Source organism: Puma concolor, chromosome D2, assembly GCF_028749965.1.
Source record: "Puma concolor isolate L17-30 chromosome D2, mPumCon1.1.hap2, whole genome shotgun sequence".
Taxonomy (NCBI): Eukaryota; Metazoa; Chordata; class Mammalia; order Carnivora; family Felidae; genus Puma; species Puma concolor.
Genome location: NC_141677.1, coordinates 37,946,288 through 37,964,876, shown reverse-complemented (window position 1 = coordinate 37,964,876; position 18,589 = coordinate 37,946,288). Strand labels below are relative to the sequence as shown.

General features: G+C 39.6%; 1 protein-coding gene across 24 annotated transcripts in view; it reads left to right on the top strand.

Annotated features, from left to right (window-relative positions):
• The window catches only part of KCNMA1 (potassium calcium-activated channel subfamily M alpha 1), a 739,980-nt gene that overhangs the window by 695,326 nt on the left and 26,065 nt on the right, over window positions 1–18,589 (top strand). For all 24 annotated transcript variants that reach the window (XM_086680076.1, XM_086680093.1, XM_086680079.1 and 21 more), the window contains one exon: window positions 1,716–1,846. In XM_086680076.1, coding sequence (XP_086536202.1) covers window positions 1,716–1,846 — 131 coding nt within the window. The remainder of the gene's footprint in view (window positions 1–1,715; window positions 1,847–18,589) is intronic.

Genomic DNA, 18,589 nt, shown 5'->3' with positions numbered 1-18,589 from the left:
CTCCTCTGAGTATTGTCCAGAGTTCATATTTTTGATCCACAAAGCAAGAAGTCTATACTGTAGCCTCTAAGATACTTTTGGGTAAATGGAGGGAAGAGAGGAAAAGCTACCATATGGCCCCAGTAGGGTCTCTCAGCAAGGTCTTACTTGCTTCTGAGAGAGGCAGAGGGAAGCTGGGAATTTTCATAATGTAGTGAGGTGGACAGAACATTGACTCAGAAAGGCAATCCTGAGAGCAGCTGATGTCTATCAAGGTCCTGGGCCAGGCTCACCAAACACAATCTTATAGGAGCCTCCTGCCAACCTCATGAGAGCTGCTATTATTTCTCCCATTTTACAGACAGACAAACTACGCCGTGGAATGATGAAGTGCCTTGCTTGTACAGGGTTTATACAGAGCCCAGATTCAAAGCTGACTTGTCAGATCTTGCATTTTGCACCTTAACCCACTAGCCTGTAATTCAAGTGTTGCTGAGCAAAAATGTTCCCCCATTAAAATTTTTCTGTAGGGAAACAAGATGGTGTCACTTAAAAATAATTCCATGCCTAGCCTCTTAGCCTATTATCATTTATTCTGCCTCATACAATAAACAAACAAAAGTTAAAAAAAGTTACCCAAAAAGTAACTTTCAGGAAAAAAAAATTAAAACAATAACTCTAGGAAAGAGAATTAGCAACTGATACATTTAGAAAGGAATCAAAAACGGGAAACCTCATCTATTCTTTTCTTAAAAGCACCGTAATTATTCCAGAAATCATGAGCGCTCATCTCCTCCCCCACCCCACACTTTCTTCCCTATTACTTGCTCTGCAAAACTGATAATTTCTGAAGCCAAGATGGGAATGGAAATTAATTTGTCATTTAATTTTTAATAAGTTAAAGACATCTCAGTGACACAGCCAATCAGTCTGCACGTGCCTGCCGGAGGAGTCCTTGAGGAATCCTCAGATGGAAATGAACTACAGCATCAAATGCTGCATCTACTTTAGCTGAAGCACATAGAAGATTGAGCTGTTTAGAAGGGGAAAGGGAGAACGTGGGCGTCCCCATGCAACTCGGAATGCACAGCAAGTCTGTATCAGCAAGCAGCTGGAGACAGCCAGGAATCCATCCCACCTGGGGTCACCGGTCTGTCAGACAGGGCCTGTCAGTGTGTGCCTAGATTCAGGGCTAGGGACACCAGGCTCTACCCAGGCTGACCCCCGGCGGGCTAGGTCCTGCCTGCAGGTGAATTCCTTGCTATGTGCCTTTGCCGTGTTCCCAGTCTATCGCTCTTCAGTCTTAATAAATTGCTTTCTTTTCCTGTGGCTAAACTTAGCATCCCAGCATGGCTACTCATGGCTACTCATCCTTGAAATATGTTCATCTCTCAAAGGACTTGGCTACCGAAAAACACTTCAGGGTGTTCTTCGGTCATGATTCTAAAACTATACCAAAGGACTGACCAGCACTGTCCAGCAGTACTCCGGCAGCCTGCCAGGGAGCAAGGCTGCTTGAACTCATTGCTCTCCAGGCCTGAGAAGCTTGAACAGTCACGTAGAAGCAGTCCATTGAGTCTGCTGGCTCCCACCCCAAGATTCATTTACAGCTTCTCCCATGCTTTTCTTTCTTTTTCAGTGACCTCAGTGTTGCTAAACAAGTAGCCTGCTCTTTCTCTGGCTTCACCGGTTGTGTATGGTCTTTGGAGCTAATCCTCATTTTACGCTTTTTCTAGTGAACGATACTAATGTTCAGTTTTTGGACCAAGACGATGATGACGATCCCGACACAGAACTGTACCTCACGCAGCCATTTGCATGCGGGACAGCATTTGCAGTCAGTGTCCTGGACTCGCTCATGAGTGCGGTGAGTGGGTGCGGGATATGGGACTGGAGCACCTCTGACCTCCAACGTTAGCAGCCTAGGCCCGGAGCTTGAGCTCCTGGGGAGAGCATGACCACGCAAAGCTTGCAGTCTAGAAGGGGATACCGATGTTAGTCAGACTGCTGTGTAACTAACACAATATTTGGTTATGAATTCTTGAAAGTGTGAGGAAGGTAAGGAAGAGGGGAGATTTTGTGGGAAGAGCATCCCCTGAAGAAGAAAAGCAAATGCAAAGGCCTGGCGGTGAGGGAAACTGACAATCTTAAGGAGGCCAAAGAAAGCCTGTGTAGCCGGGCCACAGTGAAAGAGGGAGAGGGGAGGGCGAGGCAAGTTTGGACCTGCAAGACCAGAAAACTCATTTTTATGGCTTTGCTTTTTATCTCAAGGTAAATGAGGAGGCATTGAGGGTGGTTTTAAGCTGGCAAGTCATGTGATCAGGTTTATGTTTTAAGAGGATTGTCCTGGCTGGTGTGTGGAGGATGGCTTAGGAAACAAGATGGTGGCAGCAAGTCTGAGCATATGAGGCTATCAAAGCTTGGACGGGGATAGAGCTGGCGGAGCTGGAGGGAGTGGGTGCATCTGAGTAGTGTTGGTCAGGAAAATTGATAGGACTTGGAGATAGATTGAATATGAGCAGAAGATGGAAGAGAACAAGGTGTCAAGGGTGTCTCTTCCATCCCTGCCCATCACTGAAACGCAAGTCCTGGGAGGAGACCTCGCATGAGGGCCAGGCCTAGCCGGTTCTCTGCCGCCAGGAAGGAATGAAGCAGTGGCAAAGAGAGGAGGACGGGCTGGCTGAGGAGGTCAAAAGCATCATTGGTTTCTTTTCTAACTTGATATGCACCAAACAGTCAAGGCATTGTTTTTTCACTTTTGAGACTAAAAACAAATAACAATTAAAAGTAGGCCCGGTTCATGAAGCTATCTTGAACCAGAAAAGGCAAAAGCAGACACTAGAATAGGTTATTATTGAGGATTGTGAAGTGTTCCCACCGAATGTCTTTATTTATTAGAAAAGCCTCTTTATTTTGGAGCCCTCAAATTCACAATTTATGAAAATACAGACACAAGCTGGATAAAAACTGACCTTTGAGGAATCCACGAAAAAGTGTTTTATTGAACACATTAAAACCATAAACATAGCTCAGTGAGTTTTTATACACATGCATTCCTTAAAGTGCTTAAGAAGCCTATTCTCCTGAATGTGTTAAACAACTGATATGCTAATTATGCATTATTCTCCTCTATTCATTAAAGCTGATCCCAGAAGAACCTCTATTTGAGGAAAGAAAAAAACATAAAGCTTTTTAAGACTAATTTAGGTTATTCGGTATTTCTGAATGTGGTCCAACTGCAAGCACATCTTATTTAAAAAATTAGAATTATGGGTTTAAAAATAATTATGAGACAATATTCATCTGAATTAAGCTTGACTAGGCATCATGCCAGAACTTAGCTTTCCAAGGCAAGAAGGAGAGAAAACTGTCCGGGGAGAAGGCACTCTTGGTTTCCCAGGACTTGTGATTTCTTTCTGACTGCCTGCTGGTTCCAGGCGTAACCTTTCTACCTGCTAGTGATGTTGGGCTCAGTTTGGGCAAATACCTTAAGCAAGCCAGAAGATAGAAGCTACAGGATGCGCTCATACAGTGCCGAATTGTCGGTATGGTCTTCAGTTTCAGCCGGATTTCTGTAATTCATCTCTTTAGAAATCTCATTTGACTTCTGATCCTAATTAGAGAGATTACAGAAGATTGTTGTCACTAAGAGATGATGAAACTGTTTACAGTAGATTTTTTTTCCTAGAACTACAAAATACTCTATCAACAATTTATAAAAATCCAAATTTATAAAATTATTTATGTGTCTACCTGTCAGACATTCAGAATAGTCCAGGCAAGACCAGGTCTATAATTAGCAAGCCCACCTTTTCATACATTATTAAGAATTTCAAAATGATGACAGCAGAGCTTAAGCCAAGTGAGGGGCTCTCCTGAGCCTGGACCCTGGGTGACTGCACAGGCCACACACCCATGAAGCCAGCCCTTCGTACCAATAAAACCAATAAAGTTGATTTTAAGCAACAAAGAACTTCACCCCTACACAACTGAAGGGGCCCACGGCAGCCACAGGGCGGGGGTAGGGGGCACATCTGGATCTGAGCTGCACAACTCTCTGTCTGTAGCACCACCAGGGAGTCAGTTCTTGGAAACTCAGATGAGAAATCAAAGTGGGTTGGCTTGAAATTTTTAAAAAGCCGTCTCTAATCTCCTTTGAAATGCAAACTGAAGTGTCTGGGAGAGAGTGGCTAAGGCATGTATGGATGCTACGGTCTGCCAGCAGCATTCCTTCTGAATTCCAGCCTGGGAAAAAAGGGTATCAAGAATCTAGTAACTGTCATTGTACTCATCACCAGCTTCATCCGTTGAGGGCCCAGAACCGTGAGAGGCACTTCAGCTCTAGCGTCTGATCTTTTGGGCAATAACGTGCACAAACCTGAAGCAGGACATATTTAACCAATCTACTGACAGTGACTTTTCAAATCATTAGTCAAAATGCGTATCCAGTTATTCCAGGCCTGGTTTTCATTGTCTGGGACGAACAAGTTGCACAGTGAGGTCTTGAATTGAGTCGGGTTCCTCAGACCCAGTTGACAAAAATATTACCTGTGATTTCTTTGCATTCTACCTCATGTATGAAAAACCAGGAGATTAGTCAAGAACCAAGGCAATAACTAGAAGGAACTGAGAGGGTTGGCAGGAATGTAAATTGAGAAACTGAGGCCTCTCCAAGCAGCGGGAGCCAGAGGTAAGCTTCATCCCAGGCACTCGCCTACAAGCAGCATGCCGACGTTTACACACACACCTCCTCAGATGTCCATGATCTCCTTTTTCTAGCCCCCAAATTGCCATTTAATCATGTGTCCAAACATCCCCTGAATATTGTCCTTCATAAGTCAACTCCTGCTGCTTCCTGCTTCATTTGTTAAAAGAGTAATGTTTTGATTCATCGCAGGCATTCCTGAACAGATAGGGATGTTGCAGACATGGCCTCACGGCTGCCTCCTGCTAATCAGCAGCAGAAACACATGATGAGAGGGAGTAATTACGCTTGTGGGTGGATGCCTCTAGGAAGACGACCGCAAAATAAGAAATGTGTTTCTCAGAATGGTACCAGCTTGCCGGTCACACACAGACGAGAAAGATGAAAGGAAGCCTCTTTGTATTTAAAGCTAAAACTGGCATGCTAGTATTCAGACTTCTTTTCCACAGCTACATACTCTTCCCATCCCTCACCCCCAATGTGAGTTCTACCTGGACCCTCCCTGGACAGAAAAGATAAGTCATGAACTAAGAGTCCGACTGCTTGGATCCAGAGCCCAGAACCACCATGTACTGGCTGTGTAACCTTAACCTCTCTGTGCCTCAGTTTCCCTATCTTTAAAATTGGGATCATAACAGTACTACCTTGGCTCAGTTGGTTAAGCGTCCGGTTTCAGCTTAGGTCACGATCTCACGGTTTGTGGGTTCGAGGCCTGGGTTGGGCTCTGTGCTGACAGCTCAGAGCCTGGAGCCTGCTTTGGATTCTGTGTCTTCCTTTCTCTCTCTACCCCTCCCCCACTCACACCCTCTCTTTCTGTGTCAAAAATAAATAAATATCAAAAAAAATAATACTACCTTCCTCGCAGAATTGTTGAGATAATTAAATGAGTTAAGATTGTAAAGTGACTAGTGCCGTGCTTTGCACATGACAAGCTCTATATGCATTCATTGTTACTAATCGATGCCTTCACTGGGCACTTAACTAAATGCCAGGCACTATTTTGATGCTGAGGATTCAGTAGTGAAGAAGAAAGAGGAAGACCCTGCCCTCCTGTTGTTAGAACTTTCATTCTAGTGGGGGATAACTATGTAAATGACAGCAGCTATCGTTACTGCTAGTAGTAGTAAATGAATACTATGAAATGGGCAAGACTGATTTGAAGAACATAAAATAGTTTGCATGGGTGTAGAGACCTGTGTTAGCAACCATGGTCAGAGCAAAGCTATCTTAACAGAAAACTTGGAAGCTGACACCAAAAAAGCAGAAGAAGAAAGCGCCTGGGGGTGAGGGCGACTAGCTTTCCAAAGCAGAAGAAAGAACAGGGCAAAGGCTGAACAGTGGTGCTGAGCTGGGTTTGGTTTGTCTGAGAGAGTAGTTGAAGGCCATCATGGTTGGAAGATAGTGGATACCGGGGAGGAACATACAATAAGCAGTCAGACAGGCGAAGCTGTCGTCCGTACTGTGAGTATTCTGCATCCAAAAGATCACACTCGGCAAGGTTCTAAGTCCGGGGTTAAACACTTCAGTCCTGGTTAGAGGATGCTTCTTCCTTCGGATGCCACTGGCACTGCTTCCTGTGTGTTCTGGATGGAAGGACAAATCCATCACTGAATTGAGTCCTGAAGTAACCTCTGATTATTTTTCTGTCCAGTGTGCCATCCTAGTGCACTCATTTTAAGAGAAGAAAGAAAGAGAAACAGCACAATATTTTGGCATGAGTACCTGGACTGATGATATTTGGCTTGTAATGATGGGTCTATCACAGAAGTCTCAAAACAGCACATAGCAGGCAACACCCATCCCACAGACAGGTTCTGCATTTCCAAAAGGTTTTTAATGTTTAAATGGAATCTGCTGCCAATGTTTTAAAATTACAAGATTACACATAAAATATGGGTTTCCAGCTAATTTTGATTGGAGTCACAAAGCAGATTCCCAGATGCCCACAAAGCAGCAATTGGTTAGAGCTGAGCGATGGTCCCCTTAGCTACAGCCCACACTATTCCCCATTGGATTCTACCAGGCCTGTTTTACTCATGCCACTGGTCCCTGACTGTCCATTCTGCCGAACCAGACTTACAGGCCTCCTGCTTCTAATTGTGTGAGCCCTCACGACTATCATCAGAGAGCATCCTTGGTCTTCTGGCCATTTGCCTGTCCTTTGAGTCAGGAGGTTGAACATGTGATGTCCATTTTCTTTGAACCCTCAACCTTTCTCAGACAGAAGTATACCACACTGTACCATCGTTATCAAAGGAGTGCTGAGAAGACAACCCCTTCTGGGGAGAAAAGAGGGCATCCTGTAATGAAAGCTGATGAATTCCACAGCACAGTCGCAGTGTTGTTGCTTTTTTAGAAAATAAGATTCCCTGAAGTTTCAGATTTGTACATTCTACCTAACCCGGAAAAAAATACAGAGAAAGACATACTTACCAGTGTAAAGGGAAAGGGCAGAGGAGAACCAGAGGCCCCCTTTTCCAGTGTCCTATACATCCAACAAGCATTGCAGGCACAACAGAGGATGCCGTCGTATCGAGGGACCCCCACTGCTGAATCCCTCAGGAGCCCAAGAAAAACTTCAGTATGAGCATTTTATCCCATGTGTACCTCTGCTTTGCCCACTGCACCAATGCCCAGGGTGAGTGTTTGCATGTTCAATAAGTTAGTATTTCATAAAAAAGGCAAGGACATAGAGGAGAAACAGTGTGGCACCAGCCCATGAATTAGGACTTAGAGCTTCTGGTCCCAGCTCAGCAGCATCCTGTGTCTGTCTTTTCCACTGTCTGGGGCTCAGTTGGGTCTAACTGTTAATGAGAATGATATTAACAGCCTCTTACCACATTCAAGGAATCAGGTAAGGACAAAGGTAGATGAAAATCTTTCACAGAGCTGACAAATATTTCTTAAGATCAAATGTAACTACAAAGAAGTAGATTATATATGTGTGTGTACATATCTATGCATGTACATACATGCATATGTGTATGTACTCACAGACACATATATGTTATGCTTCTGTATTCTATTATCTAATATCAGAGAGCTGGTCTCTGTTTGCCAGAAATTACCGAGCTTATGTTGGGAAGAATGAAGAATGTGACCATCTGGAAGATGGACCCACATGATTTACTCTCTGGTTTTTTTTTAATTATTACTTTGTAAAATTTATTTTGAGAGAAAGAGAGAACAAATAGGGGAAGGGCAGAGGGAATCCCAAGGAGGCTCTGCGCTGTCAGCACTGAACCCGATGCAGGGCTCAACCCTACAAACTGAGATCATGACCTGAGCCAAAATCAAGAGTCAGTTGCTTAATTGACTGAGCCACCCAGGCTCCCCCACACGATTTACTCTCTTAGTTGTACTTGCATTAAGGAGGGTGTTTTGGAGGGGACAAGTTCTCAGTCAGCCCAAGCTAATCCAGTGCCACGTTAACATAAACAGATTATTCCTCCATGGCCCTCTTCCTTACATTCCACCCTAAAGCCTCACTTCCTCTGCTCACTAGGTGAGAGACAGCCCGTGGGCCATCCTGAGGCAGACCAGCTAGCGCCAATGTCTGTGTAGCAAACGGTAGTGAGCTGTGTTGCACCTGGAACATACCACTGCTGTCACATCAGGCCAGGAAGGCCTGGGATTGGGGAAAAAAAAAAAAAAAAATCAAATCGTTCTCATCCCTCATGAAAGAAAAATACTAAAAATAAAAATCTACACCATGCAAACTAGCAAATATAAAAAATGGCAGCTATGGCATGGAAAATGACAATTTTAGAGCAATTATAAACGAAAGGCAAAGTGCCATTAAAGTTAAGGCAATGTTATTAAAAGATGTGTTAATTTTCAGTTAAATTTTCTATAAAAGACCAATTAGTTTAACAGGCTTGACAGCATTAACTGTGAAACATAAGCTCTGGTAATTATACTTTAAAAAAATAAAAAGAGGAAGATGCTCCAGTGTGTTAGAAACACAGGCACAGAGGGGTGTCTGCAGAGCAGGCTAGGTGGCACTGTGGCCTCAGATTTCTCTGTGCAGTCAGGTCCTCTGCCCAGGGTTTCTCGGCTTCCTCGAGGCCTGTTACTCCGTCTATATCTGAGAAAGGTCAAAGTTCTGAGGCCAAGGAGGTCTTGCACGTGGTCCAGCTCTCTGATAGGGGAGTTGAGAACACAGAAATGTAGGGAGACGGAATTTTCTAAATTGCTTGCATTGCTAGTTGGTTGTTACTTTTATAAACTACCATTTTTTGAGTATTTGTTGTGCACTGAAAGTTACACAAAGTATCTCATTTAACACTGTAAGCTGGCTCATACTGGGTTTTCTTGGATTCCGGTTACATGGATGAGGAACTCGAGGCATAGTAAAGTCAGGTAACTTTCCCGTCGTCATAGCTGTTGAGTGGCGAATCAGGGATTTAAAGCCATACCAGCTGAATTCTGAAGTCAGGACCATGTTGTCTTACCTGGAAGAAAAGCTTTCCTGACTAAGGATGGAGTCCTGACCTTGGTAGTAGGAAGAGGGGCTCCCCTATTCCCTAGACAACATGTGTGTGTGTGTGTCTCTCTCTCCCTCTTTTTTTTTTTTTTTTTTAACATTTAACCTTTATTTATTTTTGAGAGACAGAGAGAGAGAGCATGAGCAGAGGAGAAACAGAGAGACAGAGAGGGAGACACAGAATTCAAAGCAGGTGCCAGGCTCTGAGCTGTCAGCACAGAGCCTGACCCGGGACTCAAACTCACAGACTGTAAGATCATGACCTAAGCCAAAGTTGGACGCTTAACCAATTGAGCCACCCAGGCGCCCCTACATGGGTCTCTTGATTCCAAGCACAAGAAAGACCCTAACTTGGTTCCCATAGGCTTCCCAAAGCCCATGTGACACAGGAACAGCCATGGCCTCTGCCCATAGCATCCCTGAAGACTAGTCCGGCTAAGTCTGGAGGCTCTATACAGAAGTCCCTCACAAGGCTTCCAGCAGAAGTAAGATGAACACAGTCACAGAAAAGGCCAGAAGTACAGAAGCTTAGGAGGCAAAGGATCACACTTCCATACTGCAGTCCTCCCTCCAGAAGTTTGTGTTTCTTCAGTTCTAGTGTTTCTATTAATCCAGAAAAGAATTGTGCCTTCTGGGTCAAGGGAGTTGTACGAAAGTTTGCTGTAGCTGGCGCATCCTCCACAGGAATTGTCTGTGATAATTGGTATTTGAAGTCCTAGCATCTGGTTTGCCGTGTGGTGCTGAAACAGCCACTTTCTATGCAGAAAGCTCTGGATTTGGTGCTTAGCTGCAGACCGATGTTATGCTCTGTGAGTGATACCCCAACCACAGGAAGAAGTCTGTGCCTTCCATTATGACCAGCTGGATATCCTTTTTCAAGAAAAGCATGGTCTTTCCACCAAGTCACTCAGATCACAAAGACCTTGATGCATGCTTAGAACACAGCCATATGCAATGCTCAAAGTACTTCTCTGCAGGCTGATTATTGAGGCAGCAGAATAGGAGCAAGAGTGCTCTGCTGACAGACAGACGTCATTATTCTCTGTCATAGCCAGTATTGTTGCCCGCAGTGCTGCTTCTTGATGCCTGCATGGAAAAATCAAGGAGAGAGGTCTGGGATACAGAGCCAGGTCAGAGGGCAGAGATTTGTGTTCAGAGTTATGAGTGAACTCTGTGTTGTTCGGGCACCCATGAAACCCTGTGGCCTGCCCTGAAATTATACCTGTGTGATGGGAAATTTTGAAAGTGACACACTCTGAGCAGCATACAATTTTAGGCACAAACCAAGACCCAAGGATTAGTAGATGCTCAATAAATGTCAGTGACTGATTGATCTGAAGTTTGTGTTGTTTCAGTGTAACTGGTTTCAACACAGAAGGGGAAAGCCAAATCCTAAAGATTTAACAAAACAATAATCTTTCATGTTGACCTTCTAGACTTTGCAAAACAATTTATAGTGGTTTTTGTTTAAAAATCATTGACTGTTTTCATTAGAAATGTTATTCATACTCAGTGTGGGGTATTTTGAAAGCACAGGAAATATATAAAGAATATATATATATATGTATATATATACATACATACATAAATATATATAAATATATAAAGTGAACCATATTTTCAACACCCAAAGATAAGCATGATTAATACTTTGGTATATTTCCAGGGTGCCTGGGTGCCTCAGTCAGTTAAGCCTCTGACCTCAGCTCAGGTCACGACCTCACAGCTCGTGGATTTGAGGCTGCATCGGGCTCTGTGCTGACAGTTCAGAGCCTGGAGCCTGCTTCAGATTCTGTGTCTCCCTCTCTCTCTGCCCCTCCCCTGATCATGCTCTGTCTCTCTGTCTCTGTCTCTCTCTCTCAAAAATGAATAAACATTAAAAATTTTTTTAAATATTTTGGTATATTTCCTCCCAGATGGATAGATAAGTATGGAATCATTCAGTTTTATTATGTTGGTTTTTTTTCCCTTTTATTTTCACAGTAACTATTTTTTTTAATTTTTATTTATTGAGAGAGAGACTGAGCGAGCATGAGCAGGGTAGAGGGGTACAGAGAGAGGGAGAGAGAGAATCCCAAGCAGGCTCCATGCCCAGAGGAGCCCAATGTGGGACTTGATCCCATGACTGTGAAATCATGACTTGAGCCGAAATCAAGAGTCAGACCCTTAAGTGACTGAGCCACAAAGGCACCCCCACACTTAGTATTTATCCAGAGCATTGAATCATGTCGTCTTATTGGGTATCATGATTTGCAAAGCCTTCATAGGATTTCATGAGATTCTAACATATAGCTATTCCAGAATCTATTTAACCATTACCTATTTATTGTGGGGCATTTCACTTAACATTTTTGTTGTTGTAATAATAATTAACCCTGTGATAAACATTATTGTACATAATCTTTGAATAAGAAGCAGTTTATTATCTTGAGGCAAACTTTCTGAGTTTTTAACAAATATGAACATTTAAAGCTCTTGATGCTTTTAATATTGCCAGGTTATCTCCTATTAATTTGCACTACCATAACTGTTATATAAATGCCATCCTATGCACTCTAGTGGACACTATCATTTTCTCTTTTAACTGCGTTTATGGTAGTTTTGAAGTATATAAACTTCTAATTTGTATGTAGTCGTGTAAATGCATATTTTCTTTTATGAATTATTCTATACTGGTTTTTTTTTGTTTTGCTTTATTTTGTTTTGTTTTATTCTTTTCTATAGTTTTTATGCTGAAAAAGTGCTTGCCAAACAAGCGAACTCTCAGGTATCCTGAGATCAGTTCAGTATTCAGCTATATTTTCATCAGGTTGTTTGTGGCTGTGTTTTTTTGCCTTTAACTATTTTATACACATTTGCTTCCTTTCTTTTTCCTAGTTTCATTGAGATATAATTGACTTTTAACACTATGTACATTTAAGGATACAGTGCAATGATCCAATGTATGTAATATACTGAGAAATGATTACCACAATAGGGTTAGTGGACACATCCATTATCTCACATAGCTACATTTGTGTGTGTATGTGTGTGAGAACTTTTAAAATATACTCTTAGCAACTTTTAAATATGTAGTACAGTATTGTTAACTGTAGTCACCCTGCTGTACATTACATCCTTAGAACTTATTCACCTTATAACTGGAAGTTTGTATCCTTTGACCACCATCCCCACATCCAGCCCCTGGCAACCACCAATCTGTTCTCTGTTTCTGTGAGATAGTTGCTTGCTTATTTATTTATTTATTTATTTGGTTCCACATATAAGTGAGATTATACTATATTTGTATTTCTCTTTTGGACTTATTTTACTTAACATAACGCTCTCAGGATTCATCCATGTTGTTGCAGTTGGCAGGATTTCATTCTTTTTATGGCTGGATATTATTCCATTGTGTATATATATATATATATATATATATATATATATATATATATACCACATTTTCTTTATCCACCCATCTGCCAATGGGCGCTTAGGTTGTCTCCATGTCTTGGCTATTGTAAAAAGTTCTGCAGTGAACATGGGAGTGCAGATGTATCTTTAAGATAGTGATTTTTCATCCTTCAGGTATATACCAAGAAGGGGAATTGCGGGATCATATGGTAGTTCTATTTGTAAGTTTTGAAGAACAATCATGCTGTTTTCCATAGTGGCTGCACCAATTTACGTTCCCACCAACAGTGTACAGGGGGCTCCTTTTCTCCTCATTCTCATCAACACATGTGTCATTTCTTGATTTTTTGACAACAGTAATTCTAGCAGGTGTCAGGAGACAGCTCATTGTGGTCTTGATTTGCATTTGCCTGATGATTAGTGATATTGAACACCTTTTCATGTATCTGGTGGTCATTTGAATGTCTTCTTTGAAAAAATGTCTATTCAGTTCCTTTGTCCATTTTGTGTAAGATGTTTTTTGTGGTTTATTTTTGCTGTTGAGTTATACGAATTCATTCGTTCATTTCCTTTTTTTAGAAATTTAATATAAATATAAATACATTTTCATAGTCAAAACTATATAAAATAAATAAAATTACAGGAAAAAAATTGAAGTCAATCAGAATTCTATCATCCATAATTAATTACCAAGTAAAATTTGAGAATACAATTATTTTTACATAAATAAGCCTTTATCTGTTGAGGTCTACACTTTTATTTTTTTTTTTTTTTTAATTTTTTTTTTCAACGTTTATTTATTTTTGGGACAGAGAGAGACAGAGCATGAACAGGGGAGGGGCAGAGAGAGAGGGAGACACAGAATCGGAAACAGGCTCCAGGCTCTGAGCCATCAGCCCAGAGCCCGACGCGGGGCTCGAACTCACGGACCGCGAGATCGTGACCTGGCTGAAGTCGGACGCCTAACCGACTGCGCCACCCAGAAGCCCCGAGGTCTACACTTTTAATGTGAATTTTAGATCATGGCGTTTTTTTGGATACTGCTTTTTTGAATATTTTGCTATTATATCGTATAATTGTTACTGTGCCATTAAATATTCTCTGAAAATGTAATATTAATATCTGGACAATATAACTAATGTAAATGTATTGTGACTTATTTAATCATTACCATATTGTTGAAGAATTTTTTCCAGATAGCCAGTCGCCCCTAAATCATTTGTTGAAGAAACATTTTTTCCCTTTGGTATATAATGCTTTCCTTATCATATTAAACAACAGATTAGCAAACTTTTTTTTTGTAAAGAGCCAGATGGTGAATATTTTAGGCTTTTGAGAGCCATACATACTCTGTAAGTTACTTGACTTCTGTCATTATTGCACAAAAGCCTACTTGTAAACAAATGGGCATGTCTGGGTCCCAACAAAGCTTTATTTAAAAAAAAAAACAAAACCAGGGGGCAGACTAGATTTGGCCCACAGATTTGCCAACTCGTGTATGAAGGTTGTATACCTACTAGGCTCTTGTTCTCACTAATCCATTCTGGTTGATTGATCTTCTCGTTTTTAATATTGTCTACAGTGTTTAATTATGAAATATTTAATATTTATTTTAACACTTGGGAGGACAACTTCATAAACTGTTTCCAGAGGAAATTTAGCATATTCATATCAAGTTTTTAAAAAACCCAGTTGAATCTATGACTAGACATATATCAAACTTAAAAATTTTACTAGAGGGGCGCCTGGGTGGCTCAGTTGGTTAAGCGTCTGACACTTGATTTCAGCCTCAGTCATGATCTCACGGTTCCTGGGACTGAGCGCAGCCTCAGGCTCTGGACTGACAATGTGGAGTCTGTTTGGGATTCTCTCTCTCTCCCTCTCTCTTTGCATCCCCCCTCAAAATAAATAAAGACACTTTAAAATAACTTACTAGAGAAAATATGACATTATAATAACATCCAGTTTACATGTTAAGGAACATGGTCTTTTTCTCTATTTTTCTCTTTTTCCTAATAATCTTATCTGTTGGTAGATGATCATTACTTTGCTTCCTGTTGAACAACAGTGGCTGTTCTTCTTACTCATGACCAGTAACTGTGACATTAAAGAGAGCTTCTGGAATAGGAGAGTTAATTCTCAAACATATATGACACTATATTCTCTTTCTTATTTCTAATTTTATTTTTTAGTTATATTTGTCATAGGCTTGCTTATTTTATTTTTTCCAAGAATTATTTCTGGTATTTATCAATTTAATAAATATCCTCCTGCAGTTTCATTAATTGATGCCTTTTCATTTCATCCTTCTGCTCTTCTAAGATAAAAAAGAACAATAAAAGACAATTCTTTTAATGCTTAGCATTATTTATTATGATTCTTTTGTATTTAATAATAAAATCATTTAAGGCTCTGAATTTGTTTCTGCAGCTTTGGCCTCAGTCTATGACATTTTTACATACCATTTTCAAATATTTAATTTTTAAATACTCTATATTCTAAGTTTGATTTCCATCTTGACCTATAGTTAGGTTTTAGAATACTTTTCTTTTAAACTTGGAGATGCTGGAATATTTACTTTTATTTCTATTATTATCTTAATTTTTTAAATGTGACCCTACAGCTCATACTTTATTTGTATATACTGAGATTTTATACTTTGAGCTGTGGATCTTTTTTTTTTTTTTTTTTTGGTAATTATTGTTTGGGAGCTATCTAAAAATGTCACAAAGTTTAGCATAAATCTACTAAATCACTTGCATTATATCCTTAATTTTCTTATATTTTGGTTTGAGCTGTGGAAGCTAGAAACACAGTGATATTTTACATAGTCCCTTAGTCCACATTTATTTTACTCTAATTGCTAATTAGTTTTGCTTTCTCTATTTCAGTTATATTATTTTGTCCATAAATAGTTAATATCTTTATTGTAAATTTTAACTCTCAATATAAAGTTAACTTGCTTAATGTAACATTTAACATTTTACTCTTGAAATACAGTTTTCAATGGCTGTTTTATTTTGTTTTTTCATGTTTCTTTATGAAGATATCAGAGTTTGATTTTCATTTTGGCTTTTGAACAAGTCTGAGAATCTTTGTAATTCAACCAAATCACTTAGTTCGTATCTGTTTAGTTATTAACATATAATGCTATAGTTTTGCATTATGCTTTACACGTGCCTCTGTAATTGTGTCTTTTATTATCCATCTTTGGGTGTATGGACTATATTTTTGTATGCTTATTGACTCTAGTGGTATGTGAACTATCTATATTCTATTTTTGATTCTAGTTAGTGGTTACGAGGCATTCTATAAATATGTGTGAAAGTATATTTTCTAAGCATTATTGTCTAGAAAAATTTAATTCTTGATTCTTCCTTCTATAAGATCAAGGAATTCACATGCCTTTATATCCATCCTCCTCTCTCCTACCTCATTTTGTGGACTTTTAAAAATTAACGAATGTTACTGTATTAACAGATAATTTTATGTCATTTTTTTCCCTCAAGGATTACTTTTGACATTTGCATTTAGTTTAGTAATAAAAAACACAACCATTTATTAAATTCCACATTTCAATACATTTCACCAGTATTTTTAAAACAAATTTGCTCATTTTTTAATTTCTAAAAGTTTAAAATGATCTTAAAGGATGCAAATTTTTTTTCTGAGTTTTTTTTTTTTAATGTTTATTTATTTTTCAGAGGCAGAGACACAGACAGAGTGCGAGCGTGAGCTGGGGAGGGCAGAGAGAGAGGGAGACACAGAATCTGAAGCAGGCTCCAGGTTCTGAGCTGTTAGCACAGAGCCCGATGCAGGGCTCAAACCCACAAACTGTGGGATCATGACCTGAGCCAAAGTCAGATGCTCAACCAACTGAGCCACGTGTTTTTTTGTTTTTTTTTTTAATGAAGTAAATCAATAAATGCTTAGGTACTCAGAGATTCAAAATATTTTTTTTCAAAAATATTTTTATTGCCTTCACAAATGATTGATGATTTAGCTGTATGTAGAATTCTTGGAATAAATGTGTCTTTTGAAATCTCAGTTGGCATCGTTCTTAAGTTTTCTAGAGAAGTCTCTGGCTAACCTGATCTTGTACTTTTTATTTTTGTACAGCATTGTGTTAGGTTACTTTTTTTATTTATTTAATATATATTTTTTAGATGTTTATTTATTTAATTTGAGAGAGAAAGCAAGCAAGAGCTGGGGAGGGGCAGAGAGAGAAGGAGAGAGAGAATCCTGAGCAGGCTCCACACTCAGTGCAGAGCCCGATACGGGACTTGATCCCACACCCCTGGGATCATGACATGAGCCAAAATCAAAAGTCGGACACTTAACCAACTGAGCCACCGAGATGCCCTTCTTCATTTCATATTTTAAATTTAAATATTTGCCTAGTACAGATTTAGGTGTTAACCACACTTACTTGGTGAGCCATTTCAATCCACATCCTCAGTTCATTCTTCAGCTCAGGACAGGTTGTTTTCAACTGTTTCCTTGCTTGCTTACTCATTTTTACCTGCTTGAATTTTGTTTACGACATTAACTTGTGAACACTTGCTATTTATCAATTTGATGTCTGTTGTCTTTCCTCAGTATCTACCAGCATTCTCATAGAGACAGACAGATGGAAGGAAGAAGGAAGGGAGGGAGGGAGGGAGAAAGGATGAAAGAGAGTTTCTACATGTGGTTTTGGCCAACTTCTTAGTTTTACTTCCACATCACTGACTATGTGATTTTAGTTCTACAACATACTGTGTATTTTTTGTTGTTGTTTTGGCAAGAACACTTCACATGAGATCTACCCACTTAAATTTTTCAGTGTATCATATAGTACTGTTAATTACTGTTTCTTAATGGATAAAAATCTGGCCATTACAAGTTTAGTTTATCTTTTAGCTGTTTCTCTTGTTTTAGGACCTTTGCTGAGATATGATTAATAATCCTGCAATTCTCCCACTTAAAGTGTGTAATTCTGTGATTTTTAGTATAATCACAAGTATGTACAATCATCACCACAGTCAATTTTAGAACATTTTCATTGTCTCAAAAAACAAACAACAACAACAACAACAACAGCAACAAAAAACCCAAAAAACCTCCATACCCTTTAGCAACCGCCCGTAAACCTCCGTCTCCCTCCCTCAGCACCAAGCAACCATTCATTACTCTATCACCTATATTTCTTGATTTGGCTCTTCTACATATTTCATATAAATGGAATAATACAGTATGTAGTCTTTTGTGATTTTCTTTCACTTAACATAATGTTTTCAAGGTTCATCCATGTTGGAGCATGTTTAGTACTTTGTACCTTTTTATGGTATGAATAATATTCATATAACTGAATGATACTCACGCATGGATATCAGACATTTTACTTATGCATTTATGAGGTGATAGACATTTGGACTATTTCCATTTTGGGACTGTTGTGAATAATGCTGCTGTAAACATCTGTATACAAGTTTTCATATGGGCATGCATTTTTTTAGTTTTTCTTGGGTATATACACAGAAGTAGAATTACAGAGCTATATATAACTCTGTTTAACCATATGAGGAACTGTGAAACTGTTTCTCAAAGTGGCTGTATCATTTTATATTCCCACCAGTAGAGTGTTGGTGTTCCGATTTCTCCCCATCCTCAGTCTTTTTGATTATAGCCATCCTAGTGGGTGTGAAGAGATAGCTCATGGTGGTTTTGATTTGCATTTCCCTGATGACTAGTGATGTCTTTTCATTTATTTTGTTGGCCATTTGTATCTCTTTTTTTTCAGAAATGTTTGAGTCTTTTATCCATTTTTTTTAAATTGGGTTGTCTTTATATTGTTGGGTTGTAAGATTGTATATATATTCTGGATACTAGGCCTTATCAGATATATGACTTGCAAATATTTTCTGTCATTCTGCAGGTTTCGTGGGTTTCTTTCACTTTCTGGATAGTGTACTTTGTTGCACAAAAAAGTTTTAATTTCGATGAAGTTCAATTTATTTATTTATTTATTTTTGGTTGCCTTA